The 23,430-nt window shown below is 40.7% G+C and overlaps 1 protein-coding gene across 2 annotated transcripts in view; it reads right to left on the reverse strand.

Annotated features, from left to right (window-relative positions):
* sdk1 (sidekick cell adhesion molecule 1) overlaps positions 1 to 23,430 on the reverse strand; it is a 577,103-nt gene that overhangs the window by 150,753 nt on the left and 402,920 nt on the right. For both annotated transcript variants that reach the window (XM_033041133.1, XM_033041132.1), the window contains exons 11-14: positions 22,528 to 22,695; positions 6,375 to 6,477; positions 3,950 to 4,126; positions 2,079 to 2,215 (exon numbers count right to left, since the gene is read on the reverse strand). In XM_033041133.1, coding sequence (XP_032897024.1) covers positions 2,079 to 2,215; positions 3,950 to 4,126; positions 6,375 to 6,477; positions 22,528 to 22,695 — 585 coding nt within the window. The remainder of the gene's footprint in view (positions 1 to 2,078; positions 2,216 to 3,949; positions 4,127 to 6,374; positions 6,478 to 22,527; positions 22,696 to 23,430) is intronic.

The raw sequence follows: 23,430 nt of genomic DNA on the forward strand, positions 1-23,430 counted from the left end.
ATTTGAAAAATGGTTCTGATAGCTACATTTCCATTCCCACATTGAGCAACATTAGTAACTGATAAAACTGCCATAATATTGGTTTTCTATCATTTGTATTGTTTTAAAAGTGACATTCTGAAACAAGTTAGCTTCTCAAATTTTAAATACCTGAAATTTAAAAGAAAGTTGATTTTCTAATTACACTGGTATGCTGGTGAACATCGATCAGCAGAGCATTGATTTATTACAGTGCTCTTTATTCTCCAGCCACGATTCTCTGTGCTTTAATAAAGATACCCACTTAAGAACTGGTGCAAATCTCTGCTCTTGCTCCTCCAGCTCTGATGTGACCCACAGCCCAGCGTGCACAGGCTGTCTTTGCATGCTGCTGTTAAATGGGCAGAGTCCATCAGTGTTGGTATTAAACTCTGAAGCCCAGGCTGCAGCCAGACTGTATGCGGGCTAATGCTGAGGAATGGCAGCACCTGCTGTACTTATTGACTGGCTACCCCGCTGGATGTGATGGAATCTGCTCTTCCCTCCTCTCCTTGTTCATTGCAAGATTCGTGCTAGCTCTCGGACACACAGGTTCCTAGCTCCAGGAACAGCAGATGTGTCAGCAGGGCGGACTGAGTTTTGTGTCAGGTTTTCAGCGCAGCAGTACTGTCAATAACACATCTCTCTCTTTCTAACCAGGTAACAACCTCTTTTAGCACTATTTCCATCAGCACTCACTCAACTGGTAACACATCCTAAGCAGTACATGAGATATCTAATGGGACTATATCAAATTATGAAAAGTATAGACAGGGTAGAAAGTCAAAAACTTTTTCCAAGGTAGAAATATCAGACTATAGGGCATAGCTTTCTGAGAAGGATACATTTTAAAGGGAAAGTACGGGGCAAGTTTTTTATACAGAGAGCGATGGGTGGCTGGAATGTGCTGTCTGGGGTGGTGGTGGAAGTAGATAGGATAATGTCACTTAAGAGGCATTTTAGATAGGCACATAGATATGTATGGAATGGAGGGAGATGGAGCACATGCAGGTAGAGAAGATTAGTTTCACCTGACATCATGTTCGACATGGTCAATGTGGGCTGAATGGCCTGTTCCTGTGCTGCACTTTGTTCTATAGCAGTGTCATTTCTGAGCATCACAACCGTCATTTAACTCATCCATTAATCAGAACACAGATGAAATATCACCCATTTATCAATGGTGTAATAAGAAAATCAAAAGAATAAAAATTGAAAAAAAAAGGCAGAACCAGGCGTGGACAACTAGGACAAGCTTGGATGGGGCATCTTGGTCGACATGGACAAGTTGGTTTAAGGGTAGACAGACACAAAAAGCTGGAGTAATTCAGCGCGCCAGGCAACATCTCTGAAGAAAAGGAATAGGTGACGTTTTCCTTTTCTCCAGAGATGCTGCCTGTCCCACTGAGTTACTCCAGCTTTTTGTGTCCGTCTTCAGTTTAATCCAGTATCTGCAGTTCCTTCCTACAAAGTTGGTTTAAATGACCTGTTTCCATGACTCTATCCTAAATTAATTTCCATTAGAAGGCATACAAATCATAATTTCACAATGAAATATTGTGGCTATATAGTTAAGAGATAGAGTACTTGCCAAACTTGGGTTATGGTCTGAGCGCAGGTATATGGGACTAGGGGAGAATATGTGTTCGGCACGGACTAGAAGGGTCGAGATGGCCTGTTTCCGTGCTGTAATTGTTATATGGTTATATGGTTAAACAGGGTAAATTTCATTTCCAATCACCCTGCCGCCAGTTGCATAGACCCTACCACAGAACCTAGCTAACAGTAAACGTGGCTTTTGCCTGCCTTTTAGCCATCTGAAAAGAGATCCTTTATTATACAAGATACTTATGACAAGTATCATCACTAATTCTATTTGTTTGGGCACGTCGGGTAGAATTAGTGACGATACTCTTCTACAACTTGATCTACCCTTGATCTACAACTTTAAGTTGTGCACGCCACAAGCAATATATATATATATATATATATATATGTCACAAATTCTGCATAAAATAAGCTTAATTTGTTTAAAAACATGCGTTTCCAGTAGCACTCACTGTTCTCGGACAACTCCACAATGTAGTGCAGGATGCGGCTATTTCCATCAAAAGGCCGAGTCCAGGATAAATCTACCGCCCGGCTTGTTGTAGCATTCAGCGTCGCTTGCAGGTTCCTGGGTGGATGAGGAAGTTCACTGAAGAAAAAAAGAAATAGGGAAATCACACTACAGAATGCTTCAACTGCCAAACATCATTAAAACCGAGCCTAGACCTAGGTTACGTCAAGTATAGGCATTTAAGAGGCTTTTGGATAGACAGGGAATGGATGATTATGGATCCTGTACAGGCAGAGGGGATTAGTTCAATTCGATAACATGTTTGGCACGGACAATGAGGGTCAATGAGCCTGTCCTTGTGCTAGAATGTTTCTATGAGTAAAGGGGGCGGGGACTTGGCTACCTGGTAATAAAGCAGCCATGTATTCTATTTGTATTTTTAAAGAATGATTTGGTCCCTCTGTCATGAACAGTTTAACAGTTAAATAACGGAGCTCAGGGTAGCTAGTGCCGCATTGAAGCAGAAAATATTTTCTTTCCATCTGGGTAGGAGTGAAGTTGGTGGACAGACTTGATTGAGCCCGTCACCCGTAGTGACGACACCAGGCCTAAACTATCACCGTGATCTCAGATGTGCTGGTGCCAGATCAGTCTTTTTCTCAGAGCCAAGCTCTGCTAAGATCTAGCAAAAATCATGGACTATATCATGGACAATGTTTTGTCACGGTCGCTCTTTGATGACTGGAGTTTAGCTATTCAACATCAGGCAGAAGTTCACGAAGCCTATTCATCTATTTATATGTTCACCTAGAAATTACTTTGACAAGATTTTGGCACTGAGCAAAACACAAAATGCTGGAGGAACTCAGCAGATTAAGCATCTATGGAGTGGATAAATTACGTTTTGGGACGGGACCCTTCTTCTGACTGATGATCATTGGAAGAGAAAGAGTTGGACAATCAAGCAATCCTAAAGCCATCAATCTAATTGCTGTCTGCTTGTTTTTTAGATGAGATGCAGGTGAGCAGCAGCTGAAGAAAGGCTGCCAAAACATTTCTCTGCAGTTTACTCAAACGCTGAGGAATGCAAAACTAAAGCACAAAAGTTCCAGCACAGCCAGGAGGGAATAATTACAACACGTTTACATAGGTGGGTTCCCTTATAACTGTGGAATTAGGAATTTAATGGTGAAGTATAACAATACAGATAGAATATATGAATTTAAAATGATAACTGAATAATGTTTCTGGGCCCTGGCCATAATATCCATAATATCCATAATATTCTATAACATTTCTTCACCTGTCAGGTTAATTTGATGCTATGAGTGACACTGCAAACTAGGAATAATATTGAATTATAAATAGATATTTGGATATGCTAACAATGACACCCAACTATCAATTGAAACTTAATCCTACTGAACCACAATGCAGGTAATGTTCTCGACTTGACTGCCTGTCATAATTTAACGCACTATAAACTTTATACATTTCTTCACATTATGTTTATACAATTTCTCAAACGCAGTACGTCGAGAAACTATAATGGAATTGTGCAATATTTCTGATATTCGTCCATCTGTTAATTTAACAAGAGCTGAATCTATTGCTTCAGATGAGTTAACAGCACTATTAAAGTAGCCCGTAAATGATTTAAATTGAATGATTTAAGCTTATATATCGGAATAAGCAGCTGCATGGCACTGGTTTGAAAATAGTACGTGGCACAGTAAAGTTTGAGCTAAAACCAATTGTCATCCACTATTCACTAGAAAATAGCACAAAGGGTTTTGGCAGAGATTCAATCCGAAACCGCTGGAAAACTGCTGTTCAGCTTGATGGGCAAATTGAAATCTTGTTTATACTCACATGACTTCCAGGCGGGCACTTCTGAAGTCATTCCCTCCAGCGGACAAAACCTCACAGGTGTAGTCTCCAATATCACCTGACCAGGTTTGGCTAATATGAAGCGAGCCATTTTTCCCAGTAGTAATTCTGGGTACAGCACTTGCATCGATAACCTTTCCATCCTTTTTCCAGACAAATCTAGAGGAAAAAAAGCAGATTTTAAAAGGGGAATAACATAACATCATTAATGTACCCATTTGACAGACTGGTGGAATTCTAACTTCAAACTGGCGTTATGCTTGGCACGGACCTTATGGGCCGAAGGGCCTGTTCCTGTGCTGTACTGTTATATAAATACATTGAGCTTGGTCTCAGTGAAATATAAAAATGAAAAAGAAACATAAAGGTGAATTTGACCAACATCAACCCTGTGCATTTCCATCTCCAGTTGAACTGGGGTGTGCAACAGGAGCCTGAAGTGCTAGCCGTGGGTGAAATACTCATCTAATCTTTCAATGAAGCCATGTCTCTCAGAATGCTGTCCACCTGAGCCTCAGAACATCTAGCAGCTGGAGGGAGGAAAGAACTGCACCGTGGAAGAGGTAAAATCTTTTTGAAGGGAAGAACATAGAACAGTACAGCTCAAGAACAGGCCCTTCAGCCCACAATGTCTGTGCCGAACATGATGCCAAGACCAACTCTTCTCTGGATACACATAATCTCCATTCCCTGCATATCCATGTGCGTATCCAAAGTCTCCTCAACTCCACGATTGTATCTGCCCCCACCACCACCCCGGCAGTGCGTTCCAGGCACTCACCACCCTCAGTGTAAAAAACTTGCTCCTCTCATCTCCTTTAAACTTTGCCTCTCTCACCTTAAAGCTATGCCCTCTAGTATTTGAGCTCTCAAACAACTCTTCACTGATTAAATCATTAAATCTTCCCCTCCCCAAACATACTTTAAATCTCTGAACTACCTAACTCAGTTCACAGACTACTTGCACCTTCACGATTAGTGACTTCCCCGAGTGCCCCCACCTTCTCCTAAATCAAAGTGATGCAGGTTTGTCAACCAGGAACACTTCTGGATGGCTGTACAATGACATGTGCATGCTGTGGAATAAATTGTCACAGTGCTGTTTTGACCAGAACTATCCCTTACATAACTCTTCTCTGCCTTGGTAAATATTGGGATCTTTATCTCAGGCACTAAAGAGGGAAAACATGGGTAGCAGTCGGTAGTGCCATTGCCTCAATTCTGATCAATTCAATTCAATTCTCATCTCCGAGTTTGCACATTCGGTGTGACCATGTGGGTTCTCTCTGGATGCTCTGGTTTCCTCCCACATCCCAAATATTTGCAGGATGGTAGGTCAATTGCTTTTATAATTTGCCTCGACTGTGTAGGCGAGGGGTAGAATCTGCGCAGTGGTGGGAACAGGTGTCATTAGTGTAAGATTGGTGTTGGCAAGTGTGTGATGGGCAACACAGAATAGGATGGCCGAAGGGCCTTTCCGTATTGCATGACTCCATGGCAATTCTACGGGTGAATTTACAATTCTGCAAATACAAAATAATGTTCCAATGGTTATAGTTCATTGCGAAATTTAATCTTCAAACATGTATATACATAGAGGGCCAAGGTTTTAGTTTAAAATATCAGAATGAGATGACAAATCACAGAACAGGACTTATAGGTAATCAGGTATCAAGTACAAGATCCAGCTTGGATGAAGTCAGGGGCAAGGTTTCGGAGTCAAGGATGCTTCCTCTTATTTTGTATTGACAATGAAGAGATTGAAATTAATGGGAGGTTTGCCACAGCTTCAGACAGTGCTGAAAGTAATAATATTGCACAAGTCAAAGACATCTGGGTTCCACATTTGGTCGGACATCAGTTCCAAACAAACCTAATGGCATTCTCTGGCAATAGACCAATTGAAGAAATTGGAACTGAGCAACAATTTGCATTTAAAAAGCACCGTTAATGTAGAAAAATATTTAGTGGTGCTTCACAGAAGAATAATCAATGAAAAACTGGAAGTGAGCCAAAGACAGAGACTTGAGAGATTTTGAGAAACATTTAACTCATACCACATAGAACATACAACAGAACAGGAACAGGCCCTTTGGCCCACAATGTCTGTGCCAAACATGATGCCGTTCAACTAATCTCTTCTGCCTGCATGAGATCCATTCCCCCCCCCATTCCCTGTATATCCATGTGCTTGCCCTGCATTTCTCCTTTAAAATGAATAAGCGTGCCAGCTAAAGCCTTTAGGCCCCTTTCAAATAAATACAAATGTAGTTCAAGAATGGATAGACATTAAATGAACAACAGGAGTTTGACTGATCTAGTTGTTGAGGGCTATTTCATTAACTTGACCAAATTGACCGATTGAAATGCTTTTACTAATTGAAGATGTTGCACCAGGTCGACTCACCGGATTGTGACTCTGGGGTCATGGGTTGCGCCACAGGTCAGCACGGCGGTTGTTCCTTTGATTACGCTGCGGTCCTCGGGGGAAACGGAAATGAAGGTACGTGCTAGAAGACACAACAAAGTTAACATCGTAAAGTTATCCATGTATCATGTGCCTTTCACTAAGTTCAGCTCCTTATATTACCTTGTTATGGCAGAGATTCACTTCCTGATGACCATTTTAACTGCACATTTTCACTATTGGTTTTCAATTAATAGAGCATTTTTCAGTGTGCCGTAACACAAATGATATGCTGAGGGAAAGTCTATTCCCTTTGGCTAACTGCATGATAGAAGAATCACAGCCGCTTTCCAAAATCGATGCTATAAAACACTTGTGCTGCACCTACATGTTGATCTAGAAGATCCATTTAATTCCAGGGCCTCTGCGATAAATTCAATTTTTATTACGTTTACTTTCACAAATTTTATTATGATATTGGAAATTTCATTTCAAATTTTTCATTTCTACTTTGGTCCACCAGTAGTTCAATAAATCAAACTTACTTTTGATTTTTATTGGATTGAAGGATTTTGTAGGGATTATGGTTGAATAATCTGTCTAGCTTTCTACAAAACCAGCAAAATCAACAGCCTTGATTATCTTCTTACCATACATTGCCCTCCATAATGTTTGGGATCAAGACCTATCAATTATTTATTTGCCTCTGTATTCCACAATTTGAGATTTGTAATAGAAAAAAATCACATGTGGTTAAAGTGCACATTTTATTAAAGGGTATTTTTACACATTTTGGTTTCACCATGTAGAAATGACAGCACTGTTTATACATAGTCCCCCCATTTCAGGGCACCATATGTTTGGGACTCATGGCTTCACAAGTGTTTGTAATTGCTCAGGTGAGTTTAAATGCCTCATAAATGCAGGTATAAGAGCTCTCAGCACCTAGTCTTTCCTCCAGCCTTTCCATCACCTTTGGAAACTTTTATTGCTGTTTATCAACATGAGGACCAAAGTTGTGCCAATGAAAGACAAAGAAGCCATTATGAGACTGAGAAGCAAGAATAAAACTGTTAGAGACATCAGCCAAACCTTAGGCTTACCAAAATCAACAGTTTGAACATCATTAAGAAGAGAGCACTAGTGAGCTTACTAATCGCAAAGGGACTGGCAGGCTACCACAGATCTGGAAAAAGGACTTGACAGATGAGATGACGATTAACATATCAGTGATGGCAAAGCAAAGAATGGAGGAGAGAAGGAACTGCCCAAGATCCAAAGCATACCATCTCATCTGTGAAACACGGTGGTGGGGATGTTATGGCCTGGGCATGTATGGCTGCTGAAGGTACTGGCTCACTTATCTTCATTGATGATAAGTGAGCCAGCACAACTGCTGATGGTAGTAGCATAATGAATTCTGAAGTGTATAGACACATCCTATCTGCTCAAGTTCAAACAAATGCTTCAAATCTCATTGGCCGGCGGTTCATTCTACAGCAAGACAATGATCCCAAACATACTGCTAAAGCAACAAAGGAGTTTTTCAAAGCTAAAAAATGGTCAATTCTTGAGTGGCCAAGTCAATCACCCGATCTGAACCCAATTGAGCATATGTTGAAGAGAAAACTGAAGGGGACTAGCCCCCAAAATAAGCATAAGCTAAAGATGGCTGCATCACCAGAGAAGACACCCAGCAACTGGTGATGTCCATGAATCGCAGACTTCAAGCAGTCATTGCATGCAAAGGATATGCAACAAAATACTAAACATGACTACTTTCAATTACATGACACTGCTGTGTTCCAAACATTATGGTGCCCTGAAATGGGGAGACTATATAAACACTGCTGTAATCTCTACATGATGAAACCAAAATGTATAAAAATGGCCTTTATTAAAATCTGACAATGTGCACTTCAAACACATGTGTTTTTTTCCTATTACAAATCTCAAATTGTGGAGTATAAAGGCAAATAAATAAATGATGGGTCTTTGTCCCAAACATTATGGAGGGCACTGTACTTAAATGTCTCTAACATACACGAACATTTGATCAATGCAGATTAATTGCTCCATCAATAATACTTGCACATTGAAGTAACTTTTCCAGTCTGCAGTACAGACAATGTTTTGAGAAATTTATTACATAGAAGAAGATAGTCTTTTACCCGGCGTAGGGGAATCAAGAACCAGAGGGCATAGGCTGAAGGTAAGAGGGAAAGATTTAATAGGAACCTGATGGAATCTTTTTTACACAATGGGTAGTGGGTGTATGGAACGAGCTGCCAGAGGATGTAGATGAGGCAGGTACAATAACAACATTTAAAAGACATTTGGACAGGTACATGGATAAGAAAGGTTTAGAAGGACATGGTCAAAATGCAGGCAGGCAGGACTAGTGTAGATGGGGCATCTTGATCGGCATGGGCAAGTTGGGCCCATGTTGTACCACTCTATGTGTCTAAAACTAAAGAAAGACCTACAATTCCCCACCAGAGGCAGCTTACTCCTAAATGCATTGGCCAAGATTAGGGTCCCAGCATTTCTGTTAACGTCTTTGTCATATGATAGTTGGTAACTTTGTTTTAAAGTTCAATTAAATTAAATATTTGCTTTCTTTAAGGAACTTCAATCTGTGAGAGCCATTTGCAACTTTTTAGTGGAGCACATTTACTTGTTTGAATGTAAACCAGAGTTGACATGATGCAGGCTGACACCACTTTTATCTCTGGCATGGGGTCAAGGAAAGAACGTTCACGTCGCAGCCCTGTTTCCACCAATCTTTCCACCATTACGCACAAGAAGCGCAAGACGCCATTGTGCAGATGCCAAGAAGTGTGTTCAGCTCTGACTGAACAATTTCTAATCTTGTGATGTGGACTCGAGAGGAAGATCTCTGGTATCGGTTCAATTATATTCCTCACCACCATTGTACCAAGCAGTAGAATCTATTGTACTCCCCCTGAAGATTTTTTATTTACATTGCTATTATCACTATAAACCATATTTGCTGTATAAAGTGAATGGATTATTTAGGCTTTTGTATTGGTAAGTTATTTTTTGAGGACAGCAGCGAGCTGCATAAACTGAGGTAGTTCCTGGCACCATACAAGTTCATCAAAATAGCTACCTACTCACTCAGATTGGCATTCTGCTCACTCTCAGACTCAGCTGAAGCTGAATGGAATGGTAGCTTGGTTCATTTAACAAGCACTCCTCCTCCCCTACACTTGGCACCAATCTGTTATATGGAATGTAAATTAGTTCGGTGATCACTTTTGAAAATGATATTTATCATGCAGTCAGGGTCATAAACAAACCAACAGAAACACTCTGAATTGCTGCAAACAGCAACTTTAACTAGTTCTCACGATTATAAAATGGATGCAAAGCACGAGAGTTTAGGTTACTTCATAGGAATTTTATTTACTCCCTTTATCTTCGCTCTTTGTATTCCATTCAACATTCGAGGCACAAAGTTGAACAGCATAGGCTCCATGTTCATGCCAACCACCATGACTATTCATACTAATCATAATTGCTTGCATAAAATCATTTCCCCTCCATGCCAAAATCATTCAAATACTTGTCCAGATGTCTTAGATGTGGATAGCTGTTCTTACCTCACTGGCATCTTATTCAACATCCCAACCACTACTTTGAAAATCTACCCCTCAGATCTCCTCTAAACCCCCTCTCTCACCTTAAACCTGTCCTTTGGTTTTAGATGTCCCTGCCATTGGAAATAGACCTGGGCTAGCTACTCTATCCAAGCCTCCCATAATTGTATGACACACTCTTAACATGTCACTCTGAATCCAAAAAAATGCTCTGACTGATCTGGGATTTTACATTAATTTAGCAACACCACAAACATTCCTGGGAACAAACACGTTGGGGATACGAAGTCCGGTCCCGAAACTAGTCACCTCCCCAAAAGGAAACTATCGGCCTCTCAATAGCAGCAGGTGAGATGAAACTTGAAAAGCAACAAGAGCCAAATAAAGCTCTTGAACATTAATCAAGCAAAACACAACGGGAAAAACACAAATAATTTATATTTAATAATTATAAAATTCTAGATCTAGTTGAATCTGGATAAGATTGAAGGGCATTAAACTAAAGTGATTGTTCCCTGGGATTCTTATCCCCTTTTCACTGGATGTTCAGATCCCCGTGGTTTAGTTTTCTCACTCTCTGACTTTCATTCATCTTTCACTTCTATTCTCTTGCGGCAGTAACTTCTGGCTATTCCCTTCAAGTGGCACCTGTTTGACCCATTACAATAATCATACGCCAACTTTCAACAGATGGTATGAAAGAGAATACGCTGCCTGCTTTATGGGAGAGGAAGTAATCAGCATTTTTAGTTTGCAAATGTAAAATTCTCATTACATGGTCCTCTGATTTGTTTGATGCGCCTTTGTTTTTTTATTCAAATACATCAATGTTTATTAATGATCCCTGGATATGTTTGGGGTTTCATTTGTTTTTATTGTGGAGAATAAAATTCCATATTAATTGCATGAAATAAATGATAAGCTGAATAAAAACTATTTTTAAGATATTCACTTTGTTGAACTGATATGAAATCCAACTGGTTTACTGAAGTCCTCTGGGAAAGGAGACTGCAATTCATTACTGGTCTCCTGTCCAACCCTTCCATGTTAACTCTTACCTGCCCTCTGAAGTGCCCTTGCAAGCCGCTCACATGTTTTTAAAGCACTGAAAGGAATATCGGACTACATGCTTGAAGAGGAAGCACCAGTGCCTTTTGCAAAGAAACAAAGTGCAAAGGGGAACTCAGCAGGTCACAGGCAGCATCTGTGGAGGGAATGGACAGGGAACATTTTAGGTCTGAAATGGACCTGAAACGTTGATTGTCTATTCCCTCCACAGATGCTGCCTGACACACTGAGTTACTCCGGTAGCACTTGGATTATGAGTCAGCATGGTTTATTTTCTCAAAATTCTAGCATTTGCAGTTCCTTGTGTTATCAATACATTTTGATGGTTTATATAGAACAACAGGCATAGATTTTATGTACACAAAAACAAAAAGCTCATGAAGAGAATGTGGTGTAGAAATGCGCAATAATAAACAATGATGGTAAAGAGACCTGAAGCAGTTTTGTTTGAGGTCTTGGAGCCCTCATACTTTATCCAAAGAACTGTCAAAGAAGACGACTGATTTTCTAATTCTCATGCATGCATCTAACGTGTGATGCCTCATGTGCAACAGAAGCAGTCTTGAGTAAATAATTGTACACAAAAAATTCCAGTTGGCTTACCTGGTGGGGGTCAAACCACATCCCAGAGCTATGATTCCCTGCTTAACACAGTGGAAAGCCAATTTCAGGAACATGGTCTGTTGGAAACTGTTTCCCCTGCAGCCAACACCATGCAGCCACTCTAGCCCATGATGCTGAGCTGATGATCACTCACCCACAACAGTCCCTGGCTCTGTTGAACAATTTAGTCAGATCTCATCAGTTAAGCCAAGCAGCCCTCTGACCTTTTCCAGAGCACTTGGCTACTACCATGCCAATTGCCCTAATCAGAGCCCATATCCTGAGTATGTACAGAATGTGAGTTACAAACATCTTCACAAGTAAAAGCAGGCCAAAGCTTCTAGTGAAATACAACTTGTTCTGTAATCCACTGCCATGGTTGGAGGGTTTAGAATGGCGGGCAGGATCCCTGGGTAAAGAAAACTAAAAGTAGAATGAAAGTTCAAGATAGTTGATGTTAGCTCTGTCTCCACAGAAGGATTCTCCAGCAGTTCTCCAGACATGAACCAGTTTGTTACCATCTGGTACAAACTCTTCCTGCAGTCAGTTTAATTTAGATTAAAGATACAGCTTGGAAACAGGCGCTTCGGCCCACGGAGTCCATGCCGACCATCGGTCACCCGTTCACACTAGTTCAATGTTATCCAACTTTCTCATCCATCCCCTACACAGTGGGGGCAATTTTACAGAGACCTATTAACTCACACATCTTTGGATGTGGCAGGTAACAGGAGTTCGTTCTTCTGGGGAGATGCTAACTGCATTTTGTTGTCTCTGTACTGTACACTGCACAATGACAATAAAGTTTGAATCTGAATCTGAATCTGAGTACCCAGAGGAAAACCACGCCTCGGCAAGGCCAGCAGCATAATCAAGGACGAGTTGCACCCTGGCCACTTCTTCTTCTCCCCTCTCCGCTCAGGCAAAAGGTACAGAAGTGTGAAAACGCAAACCACCAGATTCAGGGACAGTTTCTTCCCAGCTGTTATCAGGCAACTGAATCATCCTACCACAACCAGAGAGCAGTCCTGAACTACTATCTACCTCTTTAGTGACCCTCGGACTATCCTTGATCAGACTTTGCTGGCTTTACCTTGCACTAAATGTTATTCCCTTATCAAGGATCGATTGTAATCATGTATTGTCTTTGCGTGGACTGGTTAGCGTGCAACAAAAGTTTTTCATTGTACACGTGAGCATAAACTACACTAAACACCACAGACAAAACTCCACACAGACAGCAATCGAGGTCAGGATGGAGCCTGGGATTCTGGCGCTGTGAGGCAGCAGCTTTACCAGCTGCACCACTGTGCTACTTCTTGCTAGAGTTTGTACCATTTGTAAAAATGATATCGTAGGAACGATTCGATTATGGATTATCTGTCCACTGACGTCAATCAAATATGACAAGGTGGTCTCTCGATTTTAAGATTGTTTTAGATTAAATTCCAAACATTGATGCATCATAAATGCTACTCTCCACAAAATAATTTCTAGTCTTTTAAAGCTTGTATTTCTGAGGCAGCCTATTTATTTATTCCAGTAATAAAGGGCACCTGCTGATTATTCAGTCTTTTGACGATTCCTTCTATAATCAGTGAAATTACAAGTCAGACATAAACAAGGAAAATCACTGAAGAATAAAATGAACAGGCTCCATGGTGAATCTGTTACCAATGCCCAACAGTGAAACTCTTGTCAGATCCTGCTGAAGTGCTAAGAGCATCAAAGTTTGTATGAGGGAACGCAGCTTCAACCTTGTACATCGCTTCGTTTCAAGCTTGCATCCAATTAATTCCAGGAGTAGTGGCAATTTCAATATCTATAGACCATCCAAAGTTCGGCATCTGACAACCGATTACCCCTCCAGTACAAACTTGAGTGCTGCAGCGGAGGTTTTTATGTACAAAGTACACTCCAAGTTTCCAAACCCCTTCAACAATCTATCCTCCAATACATTACCAGCAATTCCCTGATGGGAATATATCAAATTATGAGAAGCATAGACAAGGTGGACGGTCAACCTTTTTCATGGGGTGGAAATGTCAGACGAGACCTTTAAGATGAAAGGGGTAGCGTTTCAAGGAAATATGCAGGGCAAGTTTTTTTTTAAATAGAGGGTTGTGGGTTGCTGGAAGGTGCTGCTAAGGGTGATGGTGGACACACATACTACAGTGGCGCTTGTGAGGCTTTTAGATAGGTGCATTGACATGCAGGGAAGAGGGGGATATGAATCACCTGCAGGCAGAGGAGATTGTGTTAATTGGCATTGTGTTCAGCACAGACAATGTGGGCCGAAGAGCCTGTTCCTGTGCTGTACCGTTCTATGTTCTAATCCTTGTCTTTTGTAGCTGCGGGGAGAACAAACCCTGGCATTTAATGACATAGCTTGTTGAAGTAACACTGTCACAACAGCTAATGCTGCTGTAAGATCATGGATCTGAAGTTGCAACTCTTCTTCTTCTTCTCTCTCTCTCTCTGCTTGACCTGCTGAGTATTTCCAGTATTTCCATTTTCATCACAAACAGTTGCCACTCAAGGCAAGGCAGTGCAGTCCAAACCCAGAAATGCTAGTTGTCATAAACCCACATCACCTCTACCAAGCAAGTCAAAAGTCTTCCAGCAGCTACTCGGTGGTGGGATCTAATTTGCAACATGAAATGTCAGAGTCCTCAGAGATAATCTCAACGGTGCCTGACTTAAATGCAACTCTACGGTTAGCTGAGGAACTCTGGTGGACAATGCTGCACAGAGTGAGCCATATTAGGCAGGAGAAAGTCAATTTAAAGAACAAGGTTGTAGATGCTCTTTTCTGAATGTGCCAACAAGAACAGGAATGCTGTGTTCACGGAGCGAGCTTTGACATCAAGAAATGAGTTTGTCTAGCGTCTGATTGAGTTCTGATTTCCCACATCTGTAGTTTGTGTTTCTATGTGGTTTGATAAGTTTATTTGGTGTTGAGTAATGTTGAACAACTGTGGGCACGCAGACACTCGTATGATTATGGGGCAAGGTTGGAAAATAGCAACTATAACTGCATTATTTATGTTTATTGCCTCATGGGAAGCATCAGTTACTGGCAAGGCCAACGTTTAAAGCCCAAAATTCCCAGAAACCGGAGGAAGACAGCTGCAGCCCATGTGGTGAAACAGTGCTGCTATGTTTGGTCCAGAGTCTCGACCCAGTGACAATGGAAGAGTAGAAACAAGGAACTGCAGATGTGGTTTACAAAAAAAGGCACAAAGTGCTGGGGTAACTCAGTGGGTCAGACAGCATCTCTGGTGAACATGGATCGGTGACGTTTCGGGTTGGGACCCTTCTTCAGGCTCAGACAAAATGGAAGAATAATTGTTAATAGAGCAGAGATGGTAAATTGATTGAGGACCAGAATGGAGACCTGGTGTCATAAATCTCATCAGGTACTGTACCAGCCTCATCAAAGCTATGGCCAAGAAAGGACGCCAACGCCTCTACTTCCTTAGAAGGCTTAGGCAGTTGAGCATGTAGCCCAGACTATCACACAAACCAACCTCCCTTCCATTGACCCCATCTACATTTCTCATTTCCTCGGCAAGGCCACCAGCATAATGAAGGATCAGTGTCAGCCTGGTCACTCCCTCTTCTCCCCTCTCCCATCAGGCAAGAGGGCCAGAAGTTTGGAAACACACAGCTTCAGATTCAGGGACGGTTTCTTCCGCTGTTGTCGGGCAACTGAATAGTCCTCTCATCAGAGTGCAGTCTTGACCTCCCATCTACCCCACTAGAGACATTTGGACTATCTTTATTTGGACTTTCTTGGACTTTCTCTTGCACTAAATCTGCGCGCTGGGGACAGCTTGATTGTAATCATGTCGTTTTTTCATTGACTGGATAGCACGCAAACAAAAACTTTTTACTGTACAAGTGACAATAATAAACTAAATTACACCTCATATTGGAGGCAGAGGGAATGACTGAAGGATTAAATACTTTTGCTTTAACAAAGGCAAAAGATGCCGTTACAGTGACAATGAAAAAGGAGATAGCTCAGAAGCTAGATGAGCTTAAATTTAGTGAATCGAAGGCATGAGAAAGGCTGATTGCACTTTAATAATACATCACCAGGTCCGACGGTGTGTATCGTAAGTTGCTCATGGATGGGTGGACCAGCTCACTGGTGGACTGGTAATTCATTCCCATGATCAGATCAGTCGCTGCACTTGTGCTGTAGACTGACCTGGCCATTCCTCGATGACAGACTGGCCCCTGTGTTCATGCTGTCGAACTCAACTCCATATTGTATTGGACCAACACCGCTTGTACTAGTCTCGCATATTCCAAAATCCAACCAACGTTTGCTGCTAAACCATGCTCCCCACTGTCCAACCACACCTCCATTCCTGAAGAAGGTTCTTCATCCGAAACGTCCGCTATTCCTTTTCTTCAGAGATGCTGCCTGGCCCGCTGAGTTACTCCAGCATTTTGTGTCCAACTCCATTCCTGAAGTTCTGTGGCACTTGGCTCCCATCAGTGACTGAAGGCAACGATGCAGGTTTCAAACTTTGCGTTGCAAGTTTTTAAACTTTGCAAATTGGCAACATTCGTACGGGTTATAAGGTCAGACGTGTGAACTGAGGACAGTAGTTGATCTAAGTCTAAGTATCTAAGTCTAAGAAAAGATGCTGGGGATTTTCAAGAGAGGCATGTATTGAGGTAGGGAGGTGGTATCTGACATCAGAGCTTCTAATATCGGATATATCCTGGATATTGCCAGTGAGCAGCCACATCAACGGTGCCTTGACTTATTTGCTGCTGATGGGCAATAATTAGTGAACTGATTTTGAATTTGACCTGGGCATTCCGTGTCTGAGAAAGTTTCCAAATTCTTGGGCAGATACCAGTGTTATGTTGAAATTGCTTGGCCAGAAGTGGGTTTGATTCTGGAACATTTCCTCTGGTTGTTGTCACCTTCCACAGTCTTTGCCGTTGTCAATATTCAGCTGTTACTCAACAAGATGTCGAGTGATTCTAATTTAGTGAAATATCAATGAAGCAGGTCCATGTAAAATTTTGTTTACTAAAATACAAGATATTAATGCTATATCGTGTTAAGGCTCAGTTCAAATGCACTCTTCAATATTATCATTATTATTATTATTATAATATTTAACATTGGAAGAATATTACTAATATGGAAGCATGCCCACTGTGCAGCTCTGTAAATACTTATTTAGTGTTTTACGATAATCATAATCTGCAGGGTTTTGGTGCTGAATTTAAAACAGTTGAACTGCTGGGAGGCTGTTGAAAGAATTAAACAGGTCCACCTGTCAGTAGCTGACACTTTTTCCCAGTGGGTTTCTTTTATGACACAACAGCTCCATCAAGGTTAATCAGCTTATACCTCGGAGGTAAAATGCTTCTTGCACTTCCAAAATAAACACAACAGCAGGAATTTTAAACCCAAATTGAACCAAAGGAGATTTATAGTAACCATTATTATTTTTTTTCCTTAATATCTAATCATCTAAGTTGGCAGAGTTAATTAGTGCTTTTCTAAGAATGTCCCACCGCTTGTTGTAAAAATCAACAGCAGATCAATTAATAAATATTTAATTGCAGCAGCATAGTATCTATCCTTCCTATAACAAATAAATAATTCATATTTTAGATCATTTTCACCCTGATAATTTTAGAATATATACAGCACTGAATAGAAATGGATAATGACTGGTTGCTGTAAAAATATGATGACATTTTTATGAAGGATAACATGAAAGCTTTATTTAAAAAAAATAAGATTTTGGTCTGGGATTCTTTCAAACTACATAAATCAGAATGATATAATCTCATCATATAACATATAACAATTACAGCACGGAAACAGGCCATCTCGGCCCTTCTAGTCCGTGCCGAACACGTATTCTCCCCTAGTCCCATCTACCTGCACTCAGACCATAACCCTCCATTCCTTTCCTGTCCATATAACTATCCAATTTATTTTTAAATGATAAAATCGAACCTGCCTCCACCACCTTCACTGGAAGCTCATTCCACACAGCTACCACTCTTATCCAAAGTGGGCAAATGTGATTATCTTAGACGGAACTAGTTTAAATGGGACTAGCTTAGATGGGGCATGGATGACTTGGGCCAAAGGGCCTGTTTCTATGCTGAATGACTCTATGACTCTATCCAACCCCTCACAAAACAATTTGCTGTCTTAAAATATAAATAAGCTGTTTGTGGGTATCTTGAGCTGACTGCTGGGAGATAGAAGTACCAAGTACCGAGAGAAGTGGTTTTGAACTTTTTCTGTATGAGGTAGTATAGAGTTCCTGTACAAATTGGTGCAATAAACAATCAGCTGACAAAAACATTGTTACTGTGGCAAAAAAATGCATTAGCATGAGGGGGGCAATATGTGGGACTATTTTTTTACATAGATGGTGGTGAGTGCTTGACAGCACTGCTGGGTTAGTGTTGAGGGAGATATGATAGTAGCATCTAAGGAATTTTGATATGCATATGTATATGCAGGGAACAGAGGGATATGGATTATGTGCAGGCAGATACTAGTTGGTTCTGGCCTTATGTGCCAGATATTGTGGACTGAAGGGTCTGTTCTCATGCTGTACTGTTTTACGCTCTATGCCAGCAGCTCAATAAATTATGGCAATGAAGTATTTGACATCTGAAAAGATGGGGTTGTCCCAATGTTTACAAATGCACTATGGATGTATTTCAAAACATGAGAACCGACCTCTTTCCGTGCAATTTGCACAGCTACATACTTGAATCTAAACACGGGCTCATCTGAACCGTAGTGAGTGTATGACAGGTGCATGTGATATCTCTCGCCACAGTGCTTGAGAGCATTAATTAGCGAGTTACAGTACTTCCTTTCAGTGAGCTAAAATGATGAATGTGAGAATAATGGCTTTTTCTAATGTTCAACGTAAGTCTTGTATGTGTTTCCATGATTTTTATAAACGAATTCTTAAGCTAAATTCTTAAGCTAAAATAATTGGTTCCTTTCACATTGAAATGGAGAGATATTTTTTTAATGTGGAATAAATGCTGAACATTTCTACTCCATTATTTTAAAAATTGCCTCCTCTAAATATTTAACAAGATTTATAACTACAGGCTTCAATTACTAATGTACCAGTGGCTGCATATTTGAGCAGATTATAAATTAGTTAAATGTAGCCACAGAAACCACTTTGGAGAGTTTTTGATAGTTGACTGTGCTATCCAACACAATTTATCAATAATCATAAAGTTGTACACACAGAAACAGGCCCTTCAGCCTACTGCGTTTACGCCAACCGTCATGCCTATCTATGTTAATCTCATTTGCCTGTGTGAATTCATTGACGTATCTATCAGATGCCTCTTAAATGCTGTTACTGTTCCTGCCTCCACCACCTCCTCTGGCAGCTCATTCCAGATACCAACTACTTTTGTGCAAAAACATTCCCACTCAGATCCACTTTAAACCTCCTCCCTCTCATCGTAAACCTATACCCTCTAGTTTTTAATTCTCCTACTGTGGGAAAAAGTTTGGACAATCTACCTACTCCATGCCTCTCACAATTGCACATATCTCTATCACATCACCTCTCATCCTCCTCCGCTCCAATTTCTCCTTATAACCCAAGCGGGCCCTCCACTTCCCTGGACATACATTCTGCCCCTTCTGGTCCCTTAGCACGAAGGCACTTCAAGTTAATATTGAGGAAGATAAAATTATCTAGTATTACAATCTTATTATTCCCAACCTCTCTGTAATTTCCCTACATGTTTGCTCCCCTATTTCCTGTTTGCTACTGGGGGACCCTCTGTTATCAGGCTTCTGAACGGTCCTTCCTTAAGCTACTGCCTGATTCACCTCTATCCCAATGAGGACACTGGGCTTTGCCTATGGAACTGATGCACCACAATGCTGAGAACTACATTCTGCACTGTGCATTTTCTCCCCTGCTCTATCTATTATACTTAAGTTTGAAATTGTATTTATGTATGGTAATTCTGATCTGATTGGATAGCATGCAAAACAAAGCATCTCACTGTACCTCGGTACACGTGACAAGAACAATCCTAAACATAGTACCACCCCATCAAAGTGATCACCCCAATTTTTATTTCTACGTTCGGCCCATATGGCCGTGTTGGATGTTCCCCATGGGATATCCTTGAGGTTCAGTATGAACTAAGTTTGTGGGGGTCCGATATTCCTGTCATAGCTGAACATGTGAAGGGAGACCAGGAACCCATGTGGGATATTTAGAGAGGAGGAAGACCAGGAAGCTCTCAACCAACAGTCGGGCCACAGCTGATATGTTTCTTCGGGGCGAAACAATGGCGAATCAGAGGGCAGATATTTAAAATAATTATCAGGAGGAGAGATAAAGAAAATTATTTGAATGCAGTGAATTCTGATTAAGGAACGTCATCTGAAGGGGTGTTGAAGTCAGGTCTGGTGGTAATTTTTAGAAAGGAACTGGATTTATTCTTGATTTAAAAAAAACATACATTAAAATATTAAAAGTAAAATCAACATTTAACTTAAAAATTAATATACTTTAATCAAGAAATTAAAATTATCTTAAAAAAAAAATTAAGTAGTTAAAAATCGTTCAGGCGAATTATGTTATCTCTCCACTCTTGCATCCAGTCCAACAGTAGATCCCCGGAATAATTGGCAGCGATTTTAATGAGGACAGGTATGGTATGGTGCTTTATTTGTCAGGTGTAATTCATTTCTGTATACAGTTCAGTATGTATCACTAGAAATAAGCACTTATAGATACATAGCATCTCAGCTGCAGTACAAGTGCTCAGAGGGGAGTGGGATGTCCAGGATGGTGTAAGAGAGGAGGGTAGATGCAGTGCCATGGTTAGTGTAGGGAGAAGAGGAGCAATACTGATGCTGCCTGACCGCTGAATTACTCATTCCCCCAATTTTTTCCCCCATAGAAATTGCTGGGAGGTTCGAGCAGTCTCTTCCTCCCAGCTGAGTCCACTGGCAGGGTGCAGCCGGGAAAACAGAGGTGCAAGCTCAGACAGTGTGATCAGAATTACTACTTCTGCTTGGGGCTAGTGAGATGCAGGCACTTAAACGGATAAATGTTGGCAGTTCCATAAAGAAAATGCCAGCAAAATATGAGCCCACAGCTTTTTGAAATGAGCTGTTCGAAATGAAAGGCCACGCGTGCTAATTGGACAGATGAATTCCTCCAAATGTCACAAACAATGACGGTGGAGTTAATTGTCAATGGTGCTAATTGGGGTAAGCAATTATCTTTAAAGGTGTTAAAATTGGAAATGTATTTGACTTACACTTGGAACAGTAGCCAGTGACATATATTACTTAATGTGAAGCCATCAACAAAAAACAAATGAAGGTTTCCAAAAGACAGTAGCATTTAAATCACTTGCTTTGACAATTTACTGACACACAGCATGTTAAAAGTGTATTATCAACCAGACTTCCTGTCATACCAACATTTCACATGTTCCTGCTTCGCATTAGACATGAGCCTAAGTCAGATTTTCCTTTGCTGTCATTTTGTTTTCTAGCTTTTTGGCTCTGCTTAATTGGAGAATCTAGTCACTTGACTTATGTCTAACAAATTTCAAAACCAATTTTAACACGTTATTTAAAAAAATATATTACGTTGCAATTCTTCTTCTGATTGTTCGCCAGATTCTGAAATTTCCTCAGCTGCAAAGGTTTAGATGCAGGGACGTAGGGTTCTTGATTCGTATTTGGATTAGACTGTGAGAGGAATGGCAATTTCATTTCTGGACACTTTTGAGACAAAGAGCATTGGCCTAACAAGGAGCATTAATGTGGTGGCCAGAGAGCTTACAGTACAGCCTTGAGAGTCATACTTGCCTAGTCTGTTTATGATTTATTCCCACAGTGCGTCATGTTTACAAGTCCTTTAGAGAGCAGTTAACATCAAAACAGCTTGTTAATGAAAAGCATTTGTTAAGAAGTCCCTAATGGTGTAGAACATTTACCAGGTGAGCAGTTAAATGATATGGTTCAACAGAATCGTCATGCAATGCTTTGATTTCATTCATTTTACCCAGTGAGGCATGAATGAGCAATAGCTGACCTCATTATGTTGGAAAGGGTGCACATGAGGTTCACCGGGATGTTACCTGGTGAACCTCATAATTCTCCCTATAACTCAAACCGCTGGCTTGTGTTATAGGGAGAAGTTGGATGGGATGAGACGTTTTTTCTTTGGTGCGCTGGAGGCCGAGAGGTGATTTTAGGGATGACAACAAGATAATGAGGGGTGTGGCGAAAGTGAACATTCTCAATCTCTTTCCCAGTGTATATTAAAAAACTAAAGGGCATAGGCTTAAGGTGAAAGGGTTGACATTTTAAGAGGGACCTCAGGGGCAGCTTTTTTTGTCAAAGGGAGTATGCATCTACAGTAAACTGCCAGATGAAGTGATGGAAGCAGATACAATTTCAACTTTTAAAATACATTTCAACAGATATATAGATAGGAAGGGTTTGAAGGGCTTTGGGCCAAATATAGGCAAATGGGACCAGACCATTGTGTCAAGTTGGCATCATTGGGCAAGGTGGGCCGAATGGCCTGTTTCTGAGCTGTGAGTCTATGACTCAGTCCCGTATTATTAGGAGCTGAACAATGCGATCACTGCATGTGGGCATTGATTAAGGGCTAGTTTCAGCTTAATTGTGGCACCTTTGTAGTGGAACAACCTGTTAACGTTTACTATCAAGGATCAAGATGTTAAAACATTCAGGACACCAATGAAGAAAACTGCTTAGATTTAAAACAGATTTGTTAATCTCAATCTCAATTTCATCCCTATCTCTATGTACTTACTCCACACTGTGAGATAGGCTGATGCATTTACTGCTCCCATGGAATTTGTTGCAAAGCAGGTAAAGGTGGCTGCATCTTCAACATGGGCTGGTTTTATCAGCAATCCACCCGATTCCTGAAGTACAAACCGTGGAATTTGTACTGAACCACTTGCTAAAACTTTATCACCTGCAACGCAATGACACCAGTCAGTATGTGTGGATATGCATGCACTCAGTGGAGTATACAGGTGCAGCATAGACAATGCAACAATAACATACAGACAATGGATCGGACAGGTTTGGAGGGATATGGGCCAAACGCGGGCAGGTAGGGCTAGTGCAGCTGGGACATGTTGGGCGGTGTGGGCAAGTTCGGCCGAAGGGCCTGTTTCCACGCTGTATCACTCTATGACTCTAAGATAACATAGAGCAAAAGGTTAGGTGCCAACCATAATATTGAAATTTCTTTCTGTTTGTTACTTTTCCCCAGTGACATTCACCCAAATCTAAAAAGCGAACATTGTTTCCAGATCAAATTAATCACTATTGTGAATTTCTATTAATAATGCCCAGTGCAGACTTTGAGGAAGTGCTTACTATTATGGATTATTTGAGGGAAAGACACTAATACGTAAAACCCTATGTTAGCAAATATTTCATTTACAAACGAGCAATTGACAGTATGCTAATAAAATTAGTAAATGTTTCTCAGCAGTTTTTTTATTACTAACACAGGATTTCATAAAGATGCACCAGGTTACCATTAAATACATCACAAAATCATTTTATTGCATTATTTGAAAAAAAAGGCACTACAAAAGCTGCCAAATCGCACTGCTTTGTATGTGTTTTACATGCAATAATAATGCAAATAAGATTGAATAGAAAGTTGAACAAATTATTACGCTGAATATGAGTAGAA

Source organism: Amblyraja radiata, chromosome 22 (assembly GCF_010909765.2).
Source record: "Amblyraja radiata isolate CabotCenter1 chromosome 22, sAmbRad1.1.pri, whole genome shotgun sequence".
Lineage (NCBI taxonomy): Eukaryota > Metazoa > Chordata > Chondrichthyes > Rajiformes > Rajidae > Amblyraja > Amblyraja radiata.